General features: G+C 39.4%; 1 protein-coding gene across 1 annotated transcript; it reads right to left on the bottom strand.

Annotated features, from left to right (window-relative positions):
* Positions 1-12,735: 12,735 nt before the first annotated feature.
* On the bottom strand, positions 12,736-26,182 carry GGH (gamma-glutamyl hydrolase; the record flags this gene model as incomplete). The annotated part of the gene is made up of 8 exons (XM_010176979.1): positions 12,736-13,082; positions 15,214-15,351; positions 16,589-16,679; positions 16,782-16,888; positions 17,765-17,903; positions 21,443-21,527; positions 24,701-24,751; positions 26,055-26,182. Coding segments are annotated over 8 exons (861 nt in total), but the record flags the coding sequence as incomplete, so codon positions are not given.
* Between the last annotated feature and the right edge of the window lie 462 nt (positions 26,183-26,644).

Here is a 26,644-nt window from a genome sequence, read left to right as displayed (position 1 = left end):
GAGATTGCTGAAACAGGGAGGTCATGTGTGGAGCAAATGCAACATTTGAGTCAGAAACTTTGGCAAATAAAAAAATCTATAAATGGTGTATTCTTCCCCTACTTCCAGTTTCTGGGGTTAATTTGGCCAGCCATGAGCAGTGCATTATAAAACCAGCTTCCTACCTTTTGAGATTCATTCTGTTCATCCAGTGTAACTATTATGACTCTCAGTCTGCTCTGTGTGACATATAATTTTGCATAACATTAGTTAGTATGTTGGAAGTCAGGGCTCCTTAATAAATAGAGTTTCTGGTCCCAAATTACATATAGATGACTTCCTAGAGCTGCCTGGAATATACACTCCAAAAGATATCTTCTGAAAACACTCATGTCTTCTGTAATGACATTTAAAATGACTGAGGAAAACCTGCTGGGGCCAATGCATTAGTGATGTGTAGATAGGTCTTTGTCCTTCTGGAGAAGAATAATGACTCTGCTTCCTCAGTAGATGTGGCTGCTTACTTTAACACAGCTGTGACACTGAGGTCCAAGCCTTACCAGAAAAGAGGGAAGGAAATGCAGCCCTTTTCCCTTTGTGCTAGGAAAATTGCAAGGCATTCTCCTTGCTGTATTTGCTGCTGAAACCTTAAGGAAACAGAAGACACACTGGGATTTCTCTGAAGAAGCAACACTGTCTGCTAATGAGACCTCAACCTGATGACCCAAAGTGTACGGGGGCTGTGACATGGAGTCCCACTGTGGGACTTGGACTGTAATATTTAATTTCTTGGTACCACACTTCTCTGTTAAATGAGAATAGTAATAGCTATGTAACACCTGCTCACAGAAACAGGATTCTACTCAGATTTGTATTATTTTATTTAGTGAAGCCTCTGACTACAAAGTATGATGGTTGCATGGCAGCCATTTCTAGCAGTTCCCAGGTCACCTTCTAAGATTCAATTTCCATTGATTCTAGATGGGAATTAGTTGTAAAGACAAAGGACCAAGGCTGTACCTCCTTCAGAAAGCAAATCTGTGCTGGTGCCAAATTCCTCCCTTCCCCTCCATCCCCCCAAGTCTAGCCTGACAAGGAGAGCCTGGGGTCAGCCCACCGAGGTATATGGTAAAGATTAGGGCATAGCATTTGCTCAGGCCCTGTATCACCCAGTACACTGCTGTAGGACAGGGTCTCAAGCATCAACCCTTGAAAAGACCTTATTGCAGCCTTTCAATACTTAAAGGGGCCCTATCCTCCTTATAGGATGAGAACAGACTCTTTTGCAGGGCCTGTAGCCATAGAACAAGGGGTAATTATTTTAAATTAAAAGAGAGTAGATATAGACTAGATGTAAGGAAGAGATTTTTTACAATGCGTGTGGTAAAACACTGGAACGGGTTGCCCAGAGAGGTGGCAGAGTCCCCATCCCTGAAAACATTCAAGGTCAGGCTGGATGGGTTTCTGAGCAACCTGATCTAGTTGAAGATGGCCCTGCTCACTGCAGGAGGGTTGGACTAGGTGGCCTTTAAAGGTCCCTTCCAACCCAAACCGTTCTATGATTCAATTAATTTGTGGAATGTGCTGTATGTCATGTATGTACACATAGGGGCAGGCATGGCTGTGGTACCACCAGATGCTTTGCAAACTTTCAGTGCCTGCAGCACACACCATCCTCAACACCAGATCCAAGGGCAGGGGCAGGAGGCTCACAACATTCCCAAGGCTCCTCCTCCTTCAGCCTTGATGGACAGGACATAAGGAGAAGACCTCTGTACAGGGTGCGGTTTGAATTTTGGCTACAGTTCAGCTCAGAGTGGGAGGAAAGCAAAGGGTGTAATGTCTCCCTTGCCTTCTCTTGAGCACTGTATTTTCTTCACTTTGTGGACATAGACACTGGGGGGATAAAATGAGTTGTGAGGTGAGGCATGAAGAAACCTCTGAGCATGGGTACATTTACAAAGAAAAGGAATAGAGAAGGCAATGCCAACACCGTACTCTGAATCATGCCATGTAACTGAAGAGTTATAAAAGCTCTACCTTTGTTAAGGAAAACCAAGGTAAGGACAAAAAGGGGGGAATGGTATGGCATGTGACAAAAATGATGGAAAGTACTGCAAAAGACAAGGATTCTGAAATGTGCATCAGAGAGGAAAATGTAAGAAAGGGAATATTCCATGTTCAGAGAGAAGTAATTTAGAAAGATATGCCAGTCAGAGAGGTTAACTCAATAGGCTGTGTGAGGAGCAAACACAAGAGACGAGAAAGAGCTGTGCAGGAAACCAACAGAGAGGCTGAGATTCTTGCATTACATTTAGGTTTCTGGTGGCTTTTTCCAAGGCATGCCATGGGGGTGTACAGTTTGGCAATGAATTGGTCCACTTTCATAAAAAAAAGGAAAGTATTTGTCCTTTTTTAAGTATGAGGATTATATATAATGGATTGTGCCACTTTCTTCACACAACTTTAATGAGTGTTTTTTTTACAGACAAATTGAAGGACTTAAGTTATTAGGAGCTATACATGACTGCATATTGCTCTAGGGCATGGGGTTTTCTTTTTCATTTTCAGCTGGATAAACTAATTAAGCATTGCTAAGTTCAGAAATTAAAAATAACATGTTGTCATTTACAGGATTTGGTTTATCTATGTCTTTCCCTCAGGGGAAAAGTAAAGAGACTTTTTTTTTTTTTTTTTTTTTTTTTTAAGAAAAAAAAGGCACAAAATCCTCCATAGAGGAGGTTAAGAGACTCAAGTAGAAATGCATTATTCTTCATTGCTGTCAAAAGTGCTACTGAACACTTAAAGCAGTTTAAAAACACAGTCGGGAAATCTGACAGTCTCCAGACTTCACTTCTCTTCAGCACTCAGTCAAAAAGTAACTGAGCAATAGTACTCCCTGTACCTGCTGCTGTTAGCACTACATGAGATCATATTGCCCTCACCAAAACTCAGTGCTACAGTGGTTTGCTGATGTTATTTTTGCAAAATCAAACAAAGCCCAGAAGAGTTGATTAAATGGTTTGCTAAAGCAGACAAAAAACATCACTGGAAATTGCACTGAAGAGGTGTGCTACAAAAATATAGTACAAAGGCTGATGTGGGACAACAGAATTTAAACAATGGAGATCCTTTGTGTAGGGCTACTGTGTGGTCATTGCTCCTGAAAGTGTCCTTTCTCCCCATCCAGAAATTACACCTGCTTGGCATCATTTGGGATCATCATCTGAGGACTTGGGATATTTCCCAGATTTCTATTAATTTCATAATCTTTTGGAGGGGTTGGCTTCTAGTGAGTGTTAGTTTTGATCTGGCTGTAAGCCAACCACCCTTGATTTGTTCGGTATGAATACACAGATTGTTAGTAAATCTTAAATCCAGTGCCCCTAGGGCATGTGCACCTTGGGTACAGCATGTTCAACATTATATAGCATGTGCTTCTTTGGGCAACCCTGCAGACAGCTATGGGAAGTTTTCTATCTTTAAAACTGGCCGCAGTGACAGTAATAAAGATCATTACCAGTTACTGTAGCTGCAGCAAGAGCTGAGTTAGTGCCTGCTGGAGTGACAGGCAGCCTATCCCTTCAGCATACTCAGTGAGCTCCTGTTACCGCTTGCACGGGATTAAATCTCTGTCTAGTCCAGGAGGAGACCATCATAAACTTGAGTGTCTTTTTGCCCATACACCAGGCACTCTGTATTTGCAGTCCTCTTTGTTTAATACCTCATTCTGTACATTAAGGTGGTAAGATGTGACCATAATTATTTGCCATTTTATCCACTTCCTCCTTTTATGTTCTGCTGCATAGGAGACTAAAGGGTCATTAGAAGCAGAGAGACAAAAATACAATACAATACAATAAATAATAAAATAGCAAAATAAAATAAAAGAACCTGAATGTACTTCCTTGTGCTGACTTCTGTTAGTTTGCAGTGGGGCTGTGATACTGGGTGCAGTGCACATACTGCAGTGTGCAGACAAACTCTGGAATTCAAAGGGGAGACGCTGCTGTGTGACCAGTAACAGGCACAGTTTGCCAACTTCACTGTGCTCTTCTGCTGTGTCTCTGCAAGGAACAGAGAGGAGGAAGGCACGTACAAGACACAGACAGCAAAAGGGAAAAGCACAAGGAAAGTATGAATGCATAAAATATAACTGGACCCAATAAGACCCTCGGATGGTCTCCATAGCCATTCTTTTGCATTCGTCAGCTGCTGTAACTACTCCTCCACCTCTTCAGATGTGTCTGGCTCACTCTACTTCACATTGCTGCATCAAGTTCTGGCTACTCACACAATAGGAATGGGAAGTGCTGGTGCAGCTGTAAGAGAAGCACAAGTCATATAGGGATTGACCTGAAAATCGGTGCAAACTTCACAAATGAGAAGTTGCACGCTCCAATCTCACCTTTTTCCTGAGAGATGAAATCTTTGCTGTGTGGCACTGACGACTTCCCCTCCATGCAGCTAAGCGGGTTGACTGGCAGAGGGGGAGGAAGTTAAGCAGTGCCAGTGCACAGGTAGAGGGCTCAGCTATCACCTTTCCTCAGAAAAAGACATTTCTACAGTGGGATGAGACCTGGTACAGTGAAATCATACCTCACTCATCAGAGTGGTACCTCCCCACCACCACGTTTTCCCTCAGGGGACTTGAAGAGGCCCACAGAATTGGTGCTACACAACCCGGCAGCAGAGGGTTAGGGACTATTCCCCTTATGCCTTCTCCTGGCACTTTGCTGGTGGGAGCTGATTATCAGCACTGAAGATGAAATGGTAGCTACCCACTGAACACTGCCATTTCCCCCCAGTCCTGATCTGTAAGGCTGAGAAGAAATCATGTCTAAGGATTTACATCTTTCAGATGCTGCAGCTGGCAGGCAGGCAGATGACTGAAAGCCTCAGGTACTTGTTCAAATCAACAAAAACAAGAATCAACCAGGAAGTCCAACGCCTGAAGTAACTCACAGTGTTAACCGACTGCAACTGCCATGTCTTGCTTCAGCTTGCATCCAGGACCTAAGGGCTAGTTTCTTTTATGGCACTGATGTATTCCTTCTCATTTCCATATGTTTGCTGTATTACAGCAGCTGTCCCAGCAAATCCCAGCACACTTGTTACTGTACAAATGTATAACGGCTTCCAGCAGACAGAAGGCACAGCAGGCAGGAGGGCAAACAGAGGCAGAGAGCAGAGCAGCTCACCATCACCTGTGTGGCAGGTCTGTTTGAAGCTGACCTTGGCTGGGCTTCCTCCCACATCTTCTCGCAACCCTGCTTCTGCCTGGGAAGGGCTGCAGGCTCTCCTTGCCCTTGCAAGAGGGAAAGGGGCAGTGCTAAGGCATGGTTCAGCTTACTTTAGGTGGAGGATGTAAAGCAGAGAGCCAAGGTGGCCAGCTAGGATGTTCGCCCAGGCGAGTCCTGCCTCGGGCTGCACCATCAGCAGACACAGCTTCCTCCTCCATCTGAAACTCCTCACACGCTGTCACAGCCTCCCACTTACCCTGGCACTGCTGGACCATGATGTTCACCACACTGCAATCTAGGGTCCAGGCTGCTCTACAGTCCACCAGCTGAGCAAGGGCCTCATCTCCAGGTGGAGATCTCTGCAGTGCACTGAGGAAATAACAAGGTTAAGTGGCCTGAACGTGTTGAGAAGGACCCAGCCTCACTGCTGTCACTCAGCCAGTGTTATTTATCACACCAAGGAAGTCTGCAGCTTAGCTGTAATGACCAAAATAGAGTTGTTTCAAGCAAAAGAGGAAAGAAGATGGGCCATAATCAGAAATGTCTAGAAAGCATCAGCTTTTTCTCCTGGAAATTTTCACGAGCAAATTTCCATAGTTAATAGCATCAGATGAAAATGCTTTGCAGATGCATAATATACCAAGGCTCAGTGAATCTGAGAACAGCAGATGGCTTATATACATCTGAGGAGTTTTTTAATATTAAACAAATAAATGAAGATTGGAGAGGAGTGTCAGTCACGCATCTTGTTGGATGTTTAATCAGGCAGATGAGACATCCCAAATTTTAATTGCCCCTATTTTTCAGTGCTCCAGTCTAATTGCAAATTGCATAAACGAAGCTCTTTAATTTTTCTTGTCTAATTTGAAGTCTTGGTTTCTAGATTGTAATTTATCAATGAGTTCTACAGGACACAGAGAACAAGACAACTACCAGAAATCGTGCTGCTCACAAAAGTATGAAATCATGTTTCTTTTTAATTACTTCTCATACAATTAATCATCCATTTGTCTGGATTATATTCTTCAATATTATAGTCATAAGTTTAAAAACTTGCAATGAATTAATGGCAAAGAAGGAAGAAGGAACGTTATTTGGCACCTTATGACTTTTCTGAATACCACTTTAAATCCTTTGTTAACAGCACACTCATCGGTGTGGTAGCTCATCAGCCTCAGGCTTGCTCTGCTTTTAGGAAAGCAAAACTCCCTTAAATTGTTTAAGTGTGAGTGAGACGTGACAGATTGGGTGTGATTCGAGAAACCCTGACTTGTCAAACCTCATCTGCCACATAACTTGTATTTTTCCCCCACGCAGTTCTTTGGCCTGACCGCCACAGACAGACAAGCCACAGAAGGAGGCAACACTGAGTTTAGTACCAAAGCCCTGGTGTGACTGCCACCATGTATTCTGAGCCTTTGCAGGAACAGTTGCCAAAAGAGCAGTTTATTATAAAATAGCCTGGACTTAACTATCAAAATGCTCAAGCAAGGAATTTGGGGAAAAAGAAGATGCTCAGCAAGCCCTGCTGTTCAAACAGGTGTTATTGTCTAGATTGGTATTCCCCATGTTGATGTGATGTGATTCAGCTTCTCTTAAAATAAAACTTATGTACAAAGATAAGTTTTCATTTCTACCATAACTTGTCCCTACTAGTTGCACTAAGGTGCAGCTAAAAGCCACACTATATCCGCAGCACAAGTTTCACTTCTCTTTTGGTTAAAACTGTTGGAAGTTAGTCCAGACTCATTCATTTCATGTGTCTCAGAGTCCCTGCATGTGGAAAATAAAGAGGAAACTGCTGTATGATTCTGAATGGCTTTCTGTAGGCAAGTCTTGCAAATGCAACTAAGGGAGAGCAAGAGTATTAATAGTTAAAAATAAAAGAACATGAAAAATTTATGTTAAAGTACAGGCTGCCTCACCATAGCTCAGGCTAGGATGGCTCAAGCTCCGGCTTCAGATGGCACAGGCCACTGCTTCCCACTTCCTTTCCAGCATCTCCCCCCACAGTGCAGTGCAGCAGGCTGGGCTCCAGCTAGCATGTCCACTGGCCAGGGAGCTACTGGGCTTGCTTAAGCATTTAGTGTGTTCATGAAGCCAGTTCTCTCATTTGCCAGCATTTGAGAAGACTAGGGCAGCTGTTGCTGAAAGAAGTAGTGACTGTGGGCTGGAAGTTATGGAAAATTAACTAAGCTCCCTAAGGAGCTGCAAAGTAGCATGGCCTGCAAGAACCAAAGTGGGAAAACTACAAGGATGTGTTCAAACTCATCCTTGGGAGTGATGAGAAACCTGAAGTAAAGCTGAAGAGCTTAGGGATGAAGGGTGAACCAGTTTCTGTTTCTAGAAAGAGGAAAATACTGTTGTTTTCAGTTTAGTAGCATAAAGAGCAAAAAAAACCTCCAAAACTGTTGTGGGTCTAACTCCAGAGACAAAAGGCTTACTGGTGCTCTTGGTTAAAAGGGTGGACTGCGATGCTGCTTCCAAACAATTAATGAGAAATAATCAGTACAAATTCCTCAAATTAAAGCAAAGCTGGTAATAAGGTTCTTCAGGTTCGCTTTTCCTCTGGAAGCAACAGACATGGTTAGATATGCTTTGAGAGGCTGCAAGTGGCCTCCACCAAACTCCATCAGTTGTACAACAGTATAAATGCTAGCAATTCATTTGGAAGCCTAGAAGGATTGCAAGGAATCACTCCAACCAGAGTGAGAATGGGTCCGGCTAAAATCTTTGGAGTACGTCCATTCTGCCAGGGACTCTTTGGAAAAATCTCAGAAATTGTCTGTAAATTATTGCCCTGGTTTTTAGCTGATACAGAACTGTCAATTTTGTCAATTATCTGTTTTCATTTTGTCACTGGAAGTGAAAGACTTTGTGTTTTGTTAGTCTACAAAGTGCAAGATCTAAGGGGGGCAAGGAATATTTAAATTAATAAGCTAAATTGGTATTTGCACGTCAGTAGGTTATTCCATGTCATGTAACGTCATGTTCAGTATATTAATGAGGGTCTCTTCCTCTTTTGGCTCTCTCTGGCTTTCCCTTGGGCTCTCACTCTTGCAGGATTGTGGTTTCAGTCCAGGATTAGTTGCTCCTCGATGGGTGGTGAGAAACTGCACTATGTATCACTTATTTGAATATTTTATTACTATTATTATCATTATTTTAATATTAATATTTTAAGTTTTATTTTATTTCAGTTATTAAATTGTTCTTACCTCAACCTACGAGTCTCCTTATCCTTGGCCCCAATTCTCTTCCCTAGCCCTTGGGAGGAGGACAGAGTGAGCAAATGGCCATGTTTGGCTGCTGACCAAGTGAAACCACTACAACTATTGATTGTACTCTGCAACACTATTACTAGCATTATTATTAATAAAATGTATTAATAGTCTTAACAATTAGTAATTAATACAATAATAATAATAATTGAATAGTTGGAGTAAGTCTCATTGTCTTTTGAAAAAGCAGGCCCTTAGGAGTTAGCCTAGTGTGAGAGCTGCTGAGCAAATCCCAGTAAAGTAAAGGTATGTGAAGTTTAAACTTCCCCCTCTGAAGTTGAATTCAGAAGATGGTTACTAACCATTTATATTGGTGCCTCAAGGTCACAGAGAAAAACTAATTTCCTAATGTGCTCCTAGCTAGAAAACTGCTATTTTAGGCTTTCTGGTTTTGCTGATCTACTCTTCAGAAGAAAGGTAAGAAATTACACACATATAAAATCAACTCTCAGACTTGTGTAACTTCAAAAAACACAGTGAAATACCTCATAGTCTAGATCATCAAAGGAAGCTTGTGAGGTACACAGTCCCAGGCTAACAGTACTAACCCAACTGGTTTGATGATCAGCAGCAACAACTGCTAGAATTTACTCTCTTTAGCGTTTTGCTTTTCATTTACAGAAAGCCTGGTTGCGAGGGATGTTTGTTCACTACATTTCTGAGAATCACAAAGAAGGGAACTATTTATTATTGTTCTTCCTGGTTGTTCAAACTCTCCATCACTCCCTAACAGGCTACTAATTTCTATGGAAATTTGCACAGAAGTTCAGTGCAGTCCAGCTTTCAATATCCTTTTGCTGAGTATCATCCACAGCAATGAATAAGGTGGCACTGATGATAAAGTGAAAAAAGTTGAAAATTAGCCTAAAAATAAGATAGTCAGCATTGAAGTGGGAATAGGGTCATGGCCTGCTTGGACACTAATCTCTGCTTTGGATTCACTACCTTGCTAGGGGATTTTGCACAGATGGTCAGCCCCAAAGTGGTGGGGTTTTAGGCGAGTTGTGGGGTTTTTTTCTCCAAAGCAGTTTGTGGGTTAGGCTCTTCATCTTACTCTTTAACTCTGTACTTAGAGCACTTATTTAGAATGTTTCCTCCTTCTAATTTCTTCCTTGCCTGAAGGAATTTAAACTAGTCTTTCCTTACTAACAGGCAAAGGTTTTTCCAAGCTCGGGTTCTCAGCTTTTCCCACCCAAGCTGTTCTGTTTTGCATGAGCTAATTTCCTATTTATAAGAAAAGGAACCAAGACAGATTCTGTAGCTATAGGGGAGGAACAACCATCTGAAAATAGGGACATTGTTCCAGTTACCTCCAGCTAACACTCAAATGTTTTAAATATTCACCAGAATCAAGATTTAATCCTAGCTGAATTAACTCTAGGCTCATGACTCTGTTTCTCTCCTGCAATCCTGCTGATCCAGCCAGTTATGCCAGTAAGATTTCAGTCTATTCTGTCTCCTCCCTTCTTCTTCCGCCACATCCTAAATACCCTGGTACATAAGTAAATACCACAGTACAGTAAATATCCTATTCAACATGTCACTTAACTCGAGACACCACCACACCCAATTACAAAATTGCACAAAACACTGGTTCTGGTAGGCCATCTAGTGGGAAAAGCAGAACAGTACACAGAGAAAACCATTTCAAACCTTTCCTTCTGAAAGATTATTTAATATAATCTGCAAGACACACAGGACTTACCTTGCCGGTCAATGGATGTTTTTGCCACACAGCAGCAAGCAAGATGATTAGGCTCATAAGCCATACTCTGAATAAGTTGAGAGTATGGCCACAGGCTCTTTTTCATCTCTCTCCAGCATTAACCCTAAAAACTATGTTAGTAGTTCTGTCTGAGCAGTGGAAAACCATATTGTTTTCCACTGAGAGCAGAGAGGAGGTCTACTGACACAACTTTAAAACAAATTTTTAAACCCTCTATTGGGTGAGAGCTAGTCAGTTCTGGGTTCCTATAGTTTGCTTCTGACAGGAGGAGAACTTGATGGATGATGTCAGGTATTATAAGGAACAGCCAGAAGTTCTCATTTCATTGAACACTGCAGAAGCAGTTGCTTTGCTTACAGCTCTCAGGGCCATGAAAGCACCCACCGGCTTTGCAACCCCTTCCCACTTTCGTAGGGGTTTCGCTACCCATGTGCAAGCCAGCTCTGACCCTGCACCTGGGATGAGCCTGCTGTGAAAAAGCTGCATGAGAAAGAGCTCTGGGCAGCCTTGTTGAAAGTTTCTGCCCCTTAGCTCAGCAGCCACGTTTAAGTGCATTTAAGCTGAGGCTCTGAGCGTGGGTCCCTGCCAGAGCTGTGCTGTAGGTGTGTCTGTGCTGGGCCACGGATCTCACTTATCCCGACCCTGACTTGCCGACATGACCATACCAGGCGGACACAGGTTACAGTAGCCTCCCGATTTGTGACTGTCACAGAGGGAAATAAAAAGAGAATGACTGCTAATGCTTTATCCATGGCATCTAAAAGAGAACAAAATATACATCTGCTTGAATAAAAGTTTATTTCATGTATCATATAGAAAAATCACAGATACCATCAAACAAGGCTTTACAAGATTAACGATATAAAGAAAAGACACATACAAATTTGTAATAAATACACTGCTCTCTCATCATATTACACACAATATTCCTTACAGTTACACACTTTGGAACTAATTACTACCATAGCAGTTAGCAGACATTTCTTGCAAGATTGATCCCTGGTTTTAAGGCTAAATCCTGCTCTCCTTACTTAGGCAAATTCTTCAAGCTATTCCAAAGAACTCAGCCTGAATAAGAAGACTGGACTTGGTTTGTAAGTGTCTTAGCTGCTACTGTTATATGCAACTGTAGAGTGTAATCCTCTTTTTCCACTTAGTTATCCACAGGAGTCAGCTAATATAGTTAATATAATAAAGTCACCTATATTAAAAATGAATTTCATTTACTGACTTTGGCTAATCTGAAAAATGTAGAAATAATCTGCAATATCACATGTTTAAGTTTGTAATTACCTGGTAGTGCCTTTCTGGTAGTCACAGTTAATGTTTCCTTACAGTTTTTTAATTAATGCATTTCACATTCTCTTAGGCAGTTGTTTCTTGATAAAGAACAAGTTAAAAGTCCTTTACTTAGAAAACCTGAGAAACGTACCAGCTTTATTCAGGTGTGGTACTTGAGTGTATAAGGTTCTACAGAACAGAGCTGAGGTATAAAGCTGAATTATTCATAAACTCCAAAACCCACTGATGTTAACAGAGTTCAGAAGCTGTGCAAGAGAAGAGTTATATTTGATTGTCTCATCTTAGTTCCTTTTTGGACACCACACGAAACCACTGAACAAAATTTTCACTAAGTGTGCAACAAAGCAAAGAAAAAAAAAAAAGAAAAAAGTGTATTGAATGCAACTGCTATTATCACATTATGTCAACATAAACAGGTTTCCCAATATACGTTCATTTCCTGTTTGATTCAGGCTGCACTCAACTATCCAACAAGACAAACAAACTTTACTAAGTTAATGTCAAACTATCTCTTGACTCAAAGTAAGAATTATATCCAGTAGCTCCAGGAAAAGTCAAGACTATGTAAGGAAAAAAATGAGGTTTACATTCTCTTAAAAACAAAGAAATGGACCTCTGCATCCCATATCTGTCCGACCCCAGTTACTCTCAAATTCTTGGAGGATATATAAAACTGAATTTGAAAAGAACAGAAAGTGGAATCAGCACTTAACTATGCCCTCCAGACTTACTTATTTTACCTAGTATATGCAATGCCTAGTTGACACTGTACCCTCACATTTATATAGACATCACAAGGTATAAGCACTCCAAACAACGCTGAATGTACAAGAGAAACAGCTTCACAAATGGGATATAGTATGTGCTTTTTAGGCAAAAATGTCTCTTCGCTATCCTATCTCCTTACTATTTTGGTCAATGTTTCAAATTACAAAATAGTCCCTGTCAATAACTTGGTTACATACACATATTTATGACAAACCCAAGATGAGAAGTATCATTTGGTAAATAATTTGAAAAGGATATGATTTTACTAAGCAACATATCTAAGCCTCTAGTGCTATCATAGTCCATAATGTTTTACAAAGACAACTCTCATATTTTAAAATACATGACTACAGTGTTTTTCCTAGTAATAACCTGATTACTTCCAAGTTTATAAGCATAAACAAGACCTCTTCCCTTGAAGAAAAATGCATTTTTCTGTAGCTTGCCTTAAAGTGTGATCCATGGTAATTATTATGTTATTGAATGTAAATTTTTTTTATTAATGGTCCAACAGTGCAGAAGAAACACAGGATAAATCATTGTAAAGGAAGAGAACTGTTCTGGCTTTCTGTCACGTGCAGCGCACTTTCTCAGCTTAATTACACAATGCTGGCAAATAATTCCATTTATAAATAGCAACACTGCACCTCTGCCATGACACTCAATCAAAAAAATAGATTTGCTGAAATGAAGAAAATGTTCCTGTATAAACTGGACTATAATTATAAATCAATTCTTTTGTTTCCTCATCTTCACTGGGGAAATGGTGCAGGCTCTTCCGGGCTGTAAAACATTGTAAAAGTAGAGATCACTTTACTGTTATCCTCCTTGACAGTATCTTTCTTGGCAAAGTAAGCTATTCTGTCTAGTTTAACAGCAAATGGAATTACAGTAACTACTATGTGAAGAACTGTTAAGATACATCTTCAGAAAGCTGGTTACAACAGTATTTTATTACTGAGGAGGGAGAAATGTATTAATTTAAAGCTGAGACTGTACAAAAAATATTTATCCATGAGATACTGGCAGTATCTACCAAAGATACCACTACTTGCAATACTGAAAGAAATGCATCAAAGTATCAGCCTACTGAAAGCCGCAGTGTTAGCAGGGATTGTACTGGTGAGGACAATAAAAACTGAATCCTCACCTGGTTTATCATGTTGGCAACTCTACAGAAGTTAAAATTAATGATGGATGGATATGAAAATTATATGTCATTAGAATGATTTAGTTATTAAGTGATCATAGATAAGTATATTTTTGCCAGCTGAAAACAGTATACATTTTTCACCCCGTGGTTTATTTTCAAAGTTCAGGAAGACATTCTGTCTTACATTACCTAAAACCATCAATTACTCAGTGCAACGTTATGATATGAAGAACTCAGTAGGAACAGCTGTACACAGATTGGGGAGGTAATGAAGAATAACTCGTGATTTGTTATATGAGGTGAGGGGTAGACACATACATCTGGCTGACACAAGTTTGCTCTACTAGAATTGAAGGTCAACAGATCCAAAAGCTACTGACACATCTGTGTGGTACTATTCACAAGCTCATGGTATGTGTATAAAAACTCACATGCACTGTGTCTCAACAGGACTTACAAGCAGAGTTAGCACTTATTTTGACACATTTACTTGGCAAGCTTACTTCTGCCTGTAATGTACTGTGAAGACAGTTACTAGAGAAAGCAACAAACAAAACTAGAGAATACACTGCATTCTAGTATTAAACTAGAAGAAAAAACAGACTCATACTATACTTTCTCCTACTTTCCCCTTTATTTTTGCCTCAGTCTCCCATAAGCACCCTATCAAAATTCTTAAAATACAGGAAGCTTAACAGATACTGACAAGGAATTTAATGTGATTTTGCAACCTTTTTGCAAAGTGTAGTAGTATTATATTATGCAAAAAAAGAGCCTTGAACTTGTATAAAGCACAAATTTTATTTCTACACTCTTGCTGACCAGGACAGCACAAGCTGAACTCCTCTAAATCACTGTCTGCTTTCTCCAATTAGGTGATTCTTGATGAGAGATCAAATTTATAGAGCAAACTCACTTAGGTTATTGATTATGTTCTTGATAGTCCAAATCCATCAGGTAAGACAACTGCATAAATAGTTAATTTAAAATATGAAAATAATATTTCAGCAGAACTGTTTAGTAAGTATAAGTAAAGGAATAAAGTAAGTTTGATCACTTCAAATACTCCTTTATTTATATCCCACTTATTTATAGTGAATAGACCATGAAGTATATGGTCTGTTCATAAAATATAAAAATTTTACACATTAGATACTTAGAGCTTCTTAAGGTACAAAAAAGTCAAACCAGAAGCTCTGTAAAATTCAAAAATTTCTTGTGCTGTCTATAGCACATAACTGCTGGGCACATATAGCACATAAACTGCACCCCTTTCAAACATCTGTATACTTAGTCCAAGCAGTATTTATAATCTTTGTGCATATATGTTTCAAGTAAAACTGAGAATATATTGAATGACTACAACTCAGTGTGGAACTGAAGAAACTTATGGAACTATGAAAGGAGTAATTTTTTTCATGATTTTTTTTTTTTTTTAATTTCATTCTTTGTGCAAGCAAGGCTACAATGTTACCGTGATCATTCAAAATGGTAGAAAGTCACAGCACAGATAAGGCTTTTGAGACAGTCTACTGAAAATAGTTTGTGGAATGCTTGGCATTTTGATGTCACTTTTACTAAGCCGTTCTATTTCTAGTGTCCCTAGGTTTTTTATAAGCCTATAAAGCTTGCAGAGTAATCTTCTCAGAAAGTAGTAAGAGGTATTGAACTTTGACAGCTGAAAAAGAGATCTGTCTTCTTCAAAGATTTTCAGTAATGCTTCACTGTAAGTCGAATATTTATAGATAGTAAACTTTTTACCTTCATTCACAAAGAATTCAGCTATATAATATGCAGCTCTTACAGCTGATGGGGAATGTGGAATGCCTGGCGAATTCTTCCACTCGAAAGGATTTTTCTCTGGATGCCACTGGACACCATAAATAGGGTATTTGTATGCTGCAACAAACACAAAGCATGTAAGGAAGGTCCATGCCTTAAGAAGTACATGCTTACTGCAAAAGAAACTCAAAGGATGAGCTACAAAAATACCTCACTTCTCAACAGTATCACAAAAGCTTAAACAGCAAGTTGCAACTCTGCTAAAGTCACAGTATAACTGAAGGAAAAAAAAAAATATATTATAGAATAAGTTTCATGCAAGAAGATTTTTGCCCATCACTTCTTTGTTTTTTTATTTCAGAATTATATATATATATATATATATATATATATATATAATGTTGCAAGTGTATCAGTCTCAAAAATTCCTATCTACTACCAGCATCACGCAGCACACAATATTCACAGCCACACAGGATATCCCTGCCAGTTCCAAGGGAGAGATAGAAGTCTTAAGATTTCCTTGAAGGCCCAGTCAATCCACCTCCCATATGCTCTGTGCCAGGCCTGATCCGTGCATGGGGAAGCCACTCCTTAACTCTCTTCCAGAGAAGAGCAGTACAGCAGCTGATGACTTCTCTGTGATAAATTGCATGTGGGCACAGGAGATGACTGTCATTAGCCTAATCAGGTTTTCTGATCAAACTGCTGTTCTCTTCTGGAGGGCAGCCAGTATGCTATACAGAAGAATCCCATGGGCTAACAGCTGGGCCTTACTTTATGCCTGCTAGTAGTGCACCCATCAAGATAAACCACTCCTCAATGAGCTAACTTTTCTTGAACTGAGCAATCCTGGTGCAAAACATACGCAATTCAAGATAAAAGTAATGCAAAAGGGTTTTGGAGGAAGGCAATTACCAGTATTGCTGCTAAAGTAATGAGGGATGTTGCTGTTATCTCAGTACTCTGAATTGTTCTTCCCATACAGCAAGTATATACAGAGCATCACAGGAAAGCAAGCACAAGCTGGCAGAAAGCAAGGTGCAGCAGAGGCACGTTGCACCCTGCTGCATGCTTCACACCATAGCACTCCAATATTCCAGTGCTAAAGTGTAACAGCGTATCTGGAGGGGGAACAGCAGGTGAGAGAAGTAAGTAATTAGGCTCACAGATATGTACTCAAAATATCCCTGCAAATAGAGTATGTTCCTCACAGCCGGAGCACAGACAGGGCTGACACTCACCCTGCTAGTCTGACAGCAAGCTTGTATTACAAATTAATATCAATGCCACAACACTTCTAAAGAACTAGTTTGTTACAGTCACAGTTCACAAAGAAAATCCATTTCCCTACCTTCCATGGTAGATATAAACTCCACTTCATCATCGGCATTAGTAGTCAGAACATTATAGAAATTCCGAAGTTTTTCATTCTTTGTGAAGTTCTGTGATGAGGAGTGGGGGGGAAAGATGTGTTACTTGCTCATGTACTGCTAGTTTTAACAGAGCAAAAGCATTTGTGTTCAGAAAATAAAATTATTAAATACCTCCATGGAGAGGCTCCACATATGAAAGTTTGATGTCAATGGCTCAGTAGCAAATGCACGTAATACATCAGCCGGGAGATTCTTGAATAACCTACTGTCTTTTGCAGCTATAACAAAGAAAAATGGAAAAACAATATTGTCAATTACCCAAGCTGGTAACAGATGGACTAATACTGAACAGGAGACAAACTTAATAAAATACTGCATTAAAGTAAACTTTTATTGTGTACTATAATTTTATGATTTTAGAATATACAGCAAGGAAAATCAGTGAAATAACTACAACAGGTTTCCAATATACTGTTACCACTGTCCTCCAGTCTTGACCCAGAGAGGACCCAACTTTGCTGACTAAGTTCTCACTAAAATAAACATAATTCTTTGCCACTTATTTCAGTGACCTTTCCATTCACGATGAGCACAAATGACAGAATCTGTGAATGCTACAATGTCCGCAGATGGATTACTCACCAACCAAAGGATAAAGTATCACCAGAGGCCACATTTTACCAGCGTTGCTGAGTGGCACAGCTCTATTTTAAGGAATCTCTTTGATTTCAATACTGTACAAGTGGGACAGCAATGCTAATATTCATCATTAGGAAAGATGTAATTTGAAAAATTTAAAATCATCTGCTTTCCAAGTTTGATAGGTTTTGGACCCATCAATATTATTCAGCTCAGTAACTAAAAAGGACCTAAACCCACATTATTTTTGTAGGTACAAATTATCGAATGACTCAAAGAGCCACAACTGGGGGTTTTGCTGACTGCTGTTGGTTTCAAATGGCTCATGCTCACATTCTGCTTTAGAAGTGAGAGTTGCACTGACTTTCTGAAAACTTTCATGGCAACGTAGTAAGAAAGAATTTAACAAGATAAGCACCAGAAATCTCCCAAACATTCAGCCCCACATATTTATCATGAACAAAACACACCACCTCTCAGCAAAACTCAGACATGAGACATAATGGATTTTTCACCTGAGGTGAAGTTCAGAGGGAGTGCAAAACCATCTGTCTTGGTATTAATAAGTAAAACTTCACCACTTGTAAGATAGGTAAGCTCTTCGTGTCCCAGACATGTTCCCCATACTGGGAAATAATCTCCATTATCATAAGCCTTCAAAATAAAACGCAACAACATAAGGAAAAAGTACTGACAGATTTACAGAAAGAAGACTGAAGAGAACTTGCTCCTCTTTATGCTTTCTCTTGTGTAGGTGAGAAGTAGAACTACCACAGTAATACAAATTGCTACCAGAGGAATTCTAACAGTTCAATTACAATTTAAATAAACATAGACTCCCTTAGTTTTTGTCCTAAAATATAAAGGCTAAGGGATATACACATCTGTTGAAGCAGCAAACTGAGTGGATACTAATTTGGCTGTTCTGTTCTACAAATATGTAATGTTGAGAGCAGCCTAAACAGAAACCAAAAAATGGCAACATTTGTATAAAAAAAGACAATCATAAGAAGGGTGACAAACCAATCTGTCACCATTTTAAGGGAAAGTCTATTAATTACAATTCATACTTTTATATGAAGCATATTACGATCACATAGCAAGGGCCCTTTGCAATGTCCATGTGCCTGTGCCTATCCATCTGTATTGAGAAAACATAAATCCCATTATTAGCATGGCTACAGTCTTAAGTGACACCCTTATATGTTTATTTAACTAGCAGGTTTGGACTTGTGGTCCAGAAAGAGAAATTGTGAGTTTAAGCAACATTAAAAAAAGTGACAATCATTTTCAAAAGAATAAAAACCAGCAAGAACTCCTGTTTTGGTGAAATCTGAGTAGCATTTCTTATCTTGTTTTTAAACATGTTTAAGTTATGCATACCACACCCCCACCCCCCAAAAGCCATTTTTAAGAACGCTGAAATTATAGGCTTAGAATAAAAATGCCACCCTACCTACCGCATTACTGATAATATGGTAATAAAAGCCCATATAACTATTTCTTCTCAGAGCAAAACATGGAAGATTTACAGAGAGAAGACAAATAGTACTGCAGTCTTCATGACCACCTGTCATGCATGGTTAGAGACACAGGACTTGCAAATCAAGTCTGTTTTTCAAGTAAGTGAGGAATAAAACCACTAAAGGCAAAAAATAAGACTACAGTTTAAGAACAATTAGAACTGAACCATAAACATTTTCTGTCCCTCTCCCTTTTTTTTTTTTTTTTTTTAATAAACATGAGCCTGGAGGCTAAACATATATTAAACAACACCCCAAGACATCACATTTTAAAAACTAATCTAAAAGCTGGAAAATACTATTTCATGTAGGGTTTTGCCTAGCTAGTAAAATTCTATTTACTTGGATGGGGATTAGCATTTCACAGCCTTTATTCATATTAAAGCAGAGCCAGAACAAGTCATTTCTCATTGTAAACATTTGAAAATGAAGAAAAAAAGAAGCTCTCATACATTTTAAAAACACATAAAATTCAGTCCATTCTGTACCTGCTAATATACTCTTGACTATTGTAGTTCACCTTACATTAGTAAAAACTACCAATATTTTATAGCGCTAATTAAGTCTCAAAAGATGAAAATCAAAACACACAATCATCACAAACAGCACAGAAAAAAATTCAACTTATTAGTAAGGGTTACCTACGATGAACTGAAAATTATTTCCTGCCTTTTACTCCGATCATAAAATTATGACATAAGCAATTCAGTTAATCATTGTGAAATGGCAACAGAATTTCATCATAGTACTGCAAACCACATGAAGCCCTCGCCCCAATACTGAATACCAACATGCAGGCTGCACTTCACACAGTGAGTAGTTTCAAAGAGACAAATGAGATGAGTTGTCTTACATAAAAGTGAGATAAGTCTTTGCAAGATTCAGGTGACAGGCTAAAAATCACTACAAATTAAGACAGACAAATGAATAACAACATTGGTGCAATAGGGACTGAAGAGCAGGGAATTTAATTCATAAAATCATAGAATGGTGTGGGTTGGAAGGGACTTTAAAGATCATCTAGTTCCAATCCCCCTGCCATCAGCAGGGACACCTTCCACTAGACCAGGTTGCTCAAAGCCTCATCCAACCTGGCCTTGAACACTTACAGGGAGGGGGCATCCACAACTTCTCTGGGCAACCTGTTCCAGTGTCTCACCACCCTCACAGTCAAGAATTTCTTCCTAATATCTAATCTAAACCTCCCCTCTCTCAGTTTAAACCCATTTCCCCTTGTTCTGTCATTAACTGCCCTTGTAAAAAGTCCCTCCCCAGCTTTCTTGTAAGCCCCTTCAGGTACTGGAAGGCCGCTATAAGATCTCCCCGGAGCCTTCTCTTTTCCAGGCTGAACGGCCCCAACTCTCTCAGCCTGTCCTTGTAGGAGAGGTGCTCCAGCCCTTGGAGCTGGATTGCTGCAATTACTGAATTGCTGCAATTACTGAATTGCAGCAGCTGACTGGTCCTGTAAATGCCACTTCCTGTGCCTTCTTTGCCTGCTGTTGGAAACTCAGCGGCAAGGGTAGAAGAGGAATTCCTCACTGTCAATGAACACTTCTGCCATGGTAACAGTTTAAACACTACTCATTACTGGCTCAAGAATGGGGGAAGGTTTTCAAAAGTATGACTTCTGTGACAACTTTAATCAACGTTAGCTGAAAATAAAATAAAGTTAGTAAAGAAGAAAAATGGAAGAAAAATTACATTTTTATTCAATCTGAATACAGAAGTTCCTTAACAATCATAAGGATTTTATATAAAGCTCAATGAATCTCCACTCCTTCCCACAATGCAAATTTTACTTCAAAATGTGTTGATTACTATCTAAAAAACCCCCACCTCTTATGTTCTAAGAGAATTAAATCTTTAATAAGGATTCAGAGCCTTCCTGGTGTTCTTTGAAAGAAACAGTTTTCCCAGAAATTCAACCCTTTCTTAATAAAGGTAATGATCATACAATTATTAAAAAATAATTAATATAACCTTTCAAGTGTTCTTCCCTCATTTTTTCATGTTATAAATTAAGCTACTGTTTACCTTAAAAATCTGCTATATTTACAGTTACCAATGCAAAGAAATAGGTAAATGGTATGACATGCTAATGTAGATCCCTCATCTGCACCTCCAAAGATATATTTAAATCTACTTCTAGGTAAGTGAGAATAAAGGTGTTTCACTAGCTGTTACATTATGTGAAGCAAGGCCTTAATGTTATGCTGTTGTAAATTGGTTTATTTGAGAGTCTCTCTAGAACTCCTTCTGAGCCTAAACTTTAGTCATAAGACTTCTACAAATGATCACATTTATGTATATCTTTGTTCAACATTTAATGTAAATTAATAGTTTGGGCTTTTGGAAGGAATTATTGTTTCTTTACTTTGAATTCCACAAAGCCATAAAGCTCCAGATACAATGAATAAATGATACTGTTCTAACTAGAATAACTTGTGAATTTAATACCATTACACAACATATAACAGGAGAGGGTGTCAGGAGTCTGAATCTTAAGCTACTAAACCATTTTTTATGCAGAAGCCAGCAATAAGCTACTTATTATTGGGCTTACAGTTAACACACTGGATGCCAATGCAAAACTAGAAAATATGAGCCTCCCTGTCATCTTCATCTCTGAACAGTGACAATAACAAGAACAGACTGTTCTTTAGTAATTACCTCTAATGCCTTGTGGTAAAATATCTTAGCAACCCTGGAATATTCTGAAGTCTTAAGATCCACACCACCTCCTGGAAAAAGTACCCTGAAAGGCAACATCCAAGAATCTGATTAGTAATGGTGATCAAACTGAAACCTGGACAATGTACACTAAGAAAGGTCTGATAGTGTTTTAAGGGTAGGATTCAGGTCTAGATTGAGACACCTACATTTCAGAAATCGATAGACAGGAATCTAAGCTTCCCTTATGGACAGCAGGGATCTAATCAGAAAAGTCAGTGGAGGCTTGAATATGTTTTCTAGAGCAGACACCTACCTGGACAGTAGGTTGAACAGCTCTGTAGGCTCCACTGGCTGTACTGACTAGCACTCCACTTATTATGTGAATTTAGACAGCTAGCACACATGCAGACAGCTAAGTTTAGGTGTTTAAATCTTTAACTGAATCATATCCTAAATCTTAGTGTTTTTCTACTGAAGAATGGTTAATATTGCAAAGTAGTGACCAAGCCTAGTGCAACATAAGGAAGAGGAGAGTAAACAGAAAATACACAAAACATACAGATTTCAGGGGGTATACAAAAGAGTTGCATACCATGACTCTCATCAGATCCTATCCTGACTCTTAGCTGGCTCTCCCTACCACTTTAAAAATCCTGGCCCCAGTCTCAATTCATCCTGTTCAATTTCAGTAAAGAATTGTGGCCCTGGCACAATGACCTTCTTATTGCAGACAACAAAGATTAAAAAGGAAAAAAAAAGTATGTTTGGCTGTAACCTTTGGTCACACAGGATCTAATACAGCCAAAGAAGACAAAGCAATCTTGGAGACAATTTCAAAGAAACAGTGCACAATCTTCTTCCATCACACACACAAAACAAACAAACCAGCAATAAGGTGTAGCTCCCCAAATCCAAACACCACAAAATAAATAGACTCAGTAGAGTCCAGCAGAGATTTCACATGTACATATGATGACATGGAAAGTAATCAAGTGCCATCAGAGACAGTAACATGAAATAAAGGAAGTCTCTTCTGGCTGTAACTGGAACAGCACCTGCAGAACCAACAGAACCGAGCGTGTTAGCACTCCCTAATAACCCACTGCAGCAGAATCCCCAATTAGATTTATTCAAGCCACATCCATCAGTTGCTGATTTTTTACCAAAATGGCTGAAGGATTTCCTCTACATTTCTGCACTCTGGCAATGGCAACCTGTATCAGTAAGATACTAACAAGCAGCTAGAAACAACTAATATCTCAAATGATCCCAAGCACTCCAGAGCCAGTGTGTATTAAACCCTCATGACCAGGTTTATTTTAAGGTGAATTATGCACAGGATCATGCTAAAGACACCAAGCCTCTGGTGGAAAAGTAGAGCAGTATTCACAAAAATATAAATCAGATTACTCTCCAGTGCCAATATAGAAAATGAATACAGCTGAAGGTATTTTCAAAACAGGCCAGATTTCTAGTTAGAGGAGCAGTTAGACAAATAAGGTGATCCTTACCTAGAAATGGTAGAAAATTCACTTCACCTGTTCTTTTTGTTCAACCCCCGAACTGGCCAATACTAATTAGGAAAAACAACTGCCATTTCTGCTAATGCAAAAAGGAAGTAACCCATTAAGTAGCAATGATAATAGCTTGACATTGTCATAAGCAGATCGAAATACATCTACCTGTATTCCAGTATCTCTAACTGATTAGAGCTGGATGTTCACTTTGAATTTCAAAGGCTATCTCAGGAGTACATTGCTATATTTCTAGAATTCTGTCTCTACTACAGTAAATGTCATGATTTTAAGAAGGTGGTGTCTAGTAAGTAATTTCCAACCTACTGGAGAGCTAAGCCCTTACAACAAGAAAAAACAATGTATCTTTTTCTTATACTAATTTTCCACAGAATGAAAGTCCTTCCCTCCAGATATCTTGGTTGTTACTTACACAGAGCTGTACTGTGGGAGACATCAGCTGACAGTGGAGGGCAACAAGAGGAAATACAAACCATCCTTATCCACCTACATAGCACAAACCCAACTGCCAGTCACTGCAAAGACAGAAGGATAAGGGAACTGGATCTACTTGCCTAATGCCCTCTTCTGCATCGAGGTAGGTGGTGAGGTAGAAAGAACGGAAGACCTCATTGGTGAAAGTCCTCCTGGCAACCAGAGAGGCTGGTAGCCATGAGAAAGGGATGAAATGATTCATTTTGTCTCCAACACAAGGAGCCACAGGGGAGAACGTGTCACTGTCTTACACTTACTTATATTGCAAGACTGTAAAGACCCACATCTTAGTGCACAGGGCGTGGTGTGGAGCAAAAGAGGACAATGCTCTTCCCAGACTTACACAGGTTTAAACCTGCAGGTTCTACACGTGTTGATAAACATTCTAGCATATGTTTAAGCTTAACAAAAATATACATGGTTTAAGATGCTGATCTCATGACCACAAGTAGCCCAATCACATGCTACCAGCTCACATACAATCCAGTCTGTGAAGTGTAGCATCAGCTGATTTAACTCTTCTAAAGTGCCCTTTTAGCATAAGGCAAACATAAATGGTTTTGACTTTGCCTAGTCCACAATTAAAATGCATTAAATTAGATCACATTATCCCACATTTAAAATGTAGGAAGAACACATGGGTGAACAGTTGCCATAGCTGAAAAGTCAGAATGTTTGTCTAACAAAGATCTAAGCCATAGAATCACAACAGGTAAGACAGGCCATTCAAGTAGCAAGAGAGAAAGCACCTATAGAGAAAAGGGTAGAAGAGACAGGAAATCAGAAACTTTTATGATAGAGGAGATACAGAGAGGACTGGAAGAGGGAAGAAAGAGTAGGAACAAGGATGAAACACTCAACAAATGCTACTAAATATCAAAATTAAGATGATCACTCAAATGAGGAAGAAGAAAAAATTAACAAAGAGGAAGTGGGTTATTGCACTTGTAAAATAGTTAACCACTACCATGCCACTTCTGTCTGCCTGCAGATAAGCACACGAGAATGCCAAGATGAGCCCTGGCACTGTTGCAGAATATCTGACATATGTTCCTGAAGGAAGGAAAGCAGCAGACCGACACTGGATGAAATAGTGCTCTCTCTTGTCTTAGAACATGTTTAAACGTCTGCAGTGCTCAAGCACAACCTCTCAAGAGAGTAGAAAGACAGTGGTCTTGGGAATATGGCAGAGCTCAAAACCAGAACTATCACAGCTTTCAACAGAAAATCAGTGCTCAAAACTTACCCATTAATGGAGTGGAATATTTTATCATATTCTTCATCTGTAAGATTTAATCTGAAACACCAAGAAAATAGTTAGAGAACACATATGAAATATACATACTTAACCACAAAAATGTCATCATTATTGAACACAAACACAGGACACAGAAAACATGTAGAAAGCATGCTTTAAACAGAATAGTCCCAAATCAAATGAAACATTTCACTTGAAACAGCTCAGTAGAGACTGATTGAAAGCCTCAACAAGATTGAAAACAGGACTCTCTCAGATACCGTTCAGGACTAGGTACTCTGAGACCCCTTTGCAGACACCTGTTAAATTTAACATTTACATGAATGGCACGGTTATTATTTCCTGCGGACCAGCAACTCCGGTTTCCAATTGCCTCCAAGAAGGGCAGAGCTGGAAACAGTGGGTGACACCCATCTTTCAGCAAAGATACAGTTAGAGAGGTGGAAAGATGAGAAAGACCTCAGGATCAGCAAAACATCAGCAAACCAGTATGAGGGCTACACTCCTGCAGAACTGATACACTGGGTATATTCAAGGTGTAAAGCTTTGCTGCATCTGACGTAGTTGCCAGAATTAGAGGCCTCCATCCATTGATGAAGCTTCTGGTCAGCAAACATTCTGAAAGTTCCACCAGGTAGGTGAGGAACACTGGCTTCTGATTCAGGCACTTAACTAGTGCTCTTACTGGACTGTGTAGATACATCCTAGTGTGAGTTTCTATAGCTGCATTAGTATCGCTTTTAAGTTCTGACAATTATCATTTTAACATATGATTTCAGCGCATTTACTATATTCTAGTTAACTGTTGGCTACAAAGTATTTCCAGTTCTGTTACTTATTCTGCTACTTTTTACCCAGCAACCAAAACACAACACCACATGGAGTTAGCATCCCATAGTCTGAGCAGAACTGGGCTCTGGTTTCTTCAAGGAGTACCAATAGTCTTCTTCTATTACTTGAATTCTAAGACTACAGAATGTGGCAAAAGATAGTATGCATATATGTATCTAAATATCTATGTGTGTTTGTGAGGCAATACACATTAGACTGAATATAGACAATTTCAAAAACCATGGATGCAAACTATGGAGGGTAATTTTACAGGTAAAAAAATAATATTTTTCAAATAAAGGTTATTATCATAAGAAGGAATATTGAAAACTGCATGTTCCGGTCTGCTTTTATTCTGATTTCTAAAACTCCCCACAAATTGTGGCATCTTTAAATAGTGTTTGAGGAGCTCTAAACACTCTGAAAAGCAGCACAACTGCTTTCCGTGCCTCTAAGATGATACCTTTGCGTTAAACAATTATTATCCATTTATAAGGATATAAAAGTCTACCTTATTGGCACAACTCGGGCACCGGCAGATTCCAAAAACTTCACATATGAAGCTGCAATGTAAGAACTTCCAAATCTGTGGAACTTCTCAAAATGACATTCCTGTGACAATATCCCTGAAGGGTCCAAGAAAGAAAATTAGCACTATACAAATAGCAAATGCTACACACTGAACGAAAAATTAAACTCCAATTTCCCACACGCCAGGTTACAGTGTTACATTTACTACCCGGAAGAATCACAGCCAGGTTACAGTGTTACATTTACTACCCGGAAGAATCACAAACACTGAGACAATGGGGCATCAATTACGATGCCTAATCACAAGGAACCAAACAAACACACATTATCTGACTAAGACTCAGCTTCCCTGCTTTAACTATTTAGTTCTCTTGGATAAGTTACAGTCATTTTAAGATTTTTAAACAAAGTATGTGTAGCGTAAGGCTATTTATAAAAGCGTTAACCAAACCCACGCTCCAGGAGCCCTTCCACGCCGACTCCACACAGGAGCCGCCGGGTTTCACCCGGGGCTTAGGACGCGTTCCCTTCCCCAGCCCGGCGGAGGCAGCCCCCGGCCGCGGCGTTACG

The sequence above is a fragment of the Antrostomus carolinensis genome, unplaced genomic scaffold (assembly GCF_000700745.2).
Source record: "Antrostomus carolinensis isolate BGI_N321 unplaced genomic scaffold, ASM70074v2 scaffold28621, whole genome shotgun sequence".
NCBI classification, from domain to species: Eukaryota; Metazoa; Chordata; class Aves; order Caprimulgiformes; family Caprimulgidae; genus Antrostomus; species Antrostomus carolinensis.
This window is presented reverse-complemented; position numbering and strand designations above follow the sequence as displayed.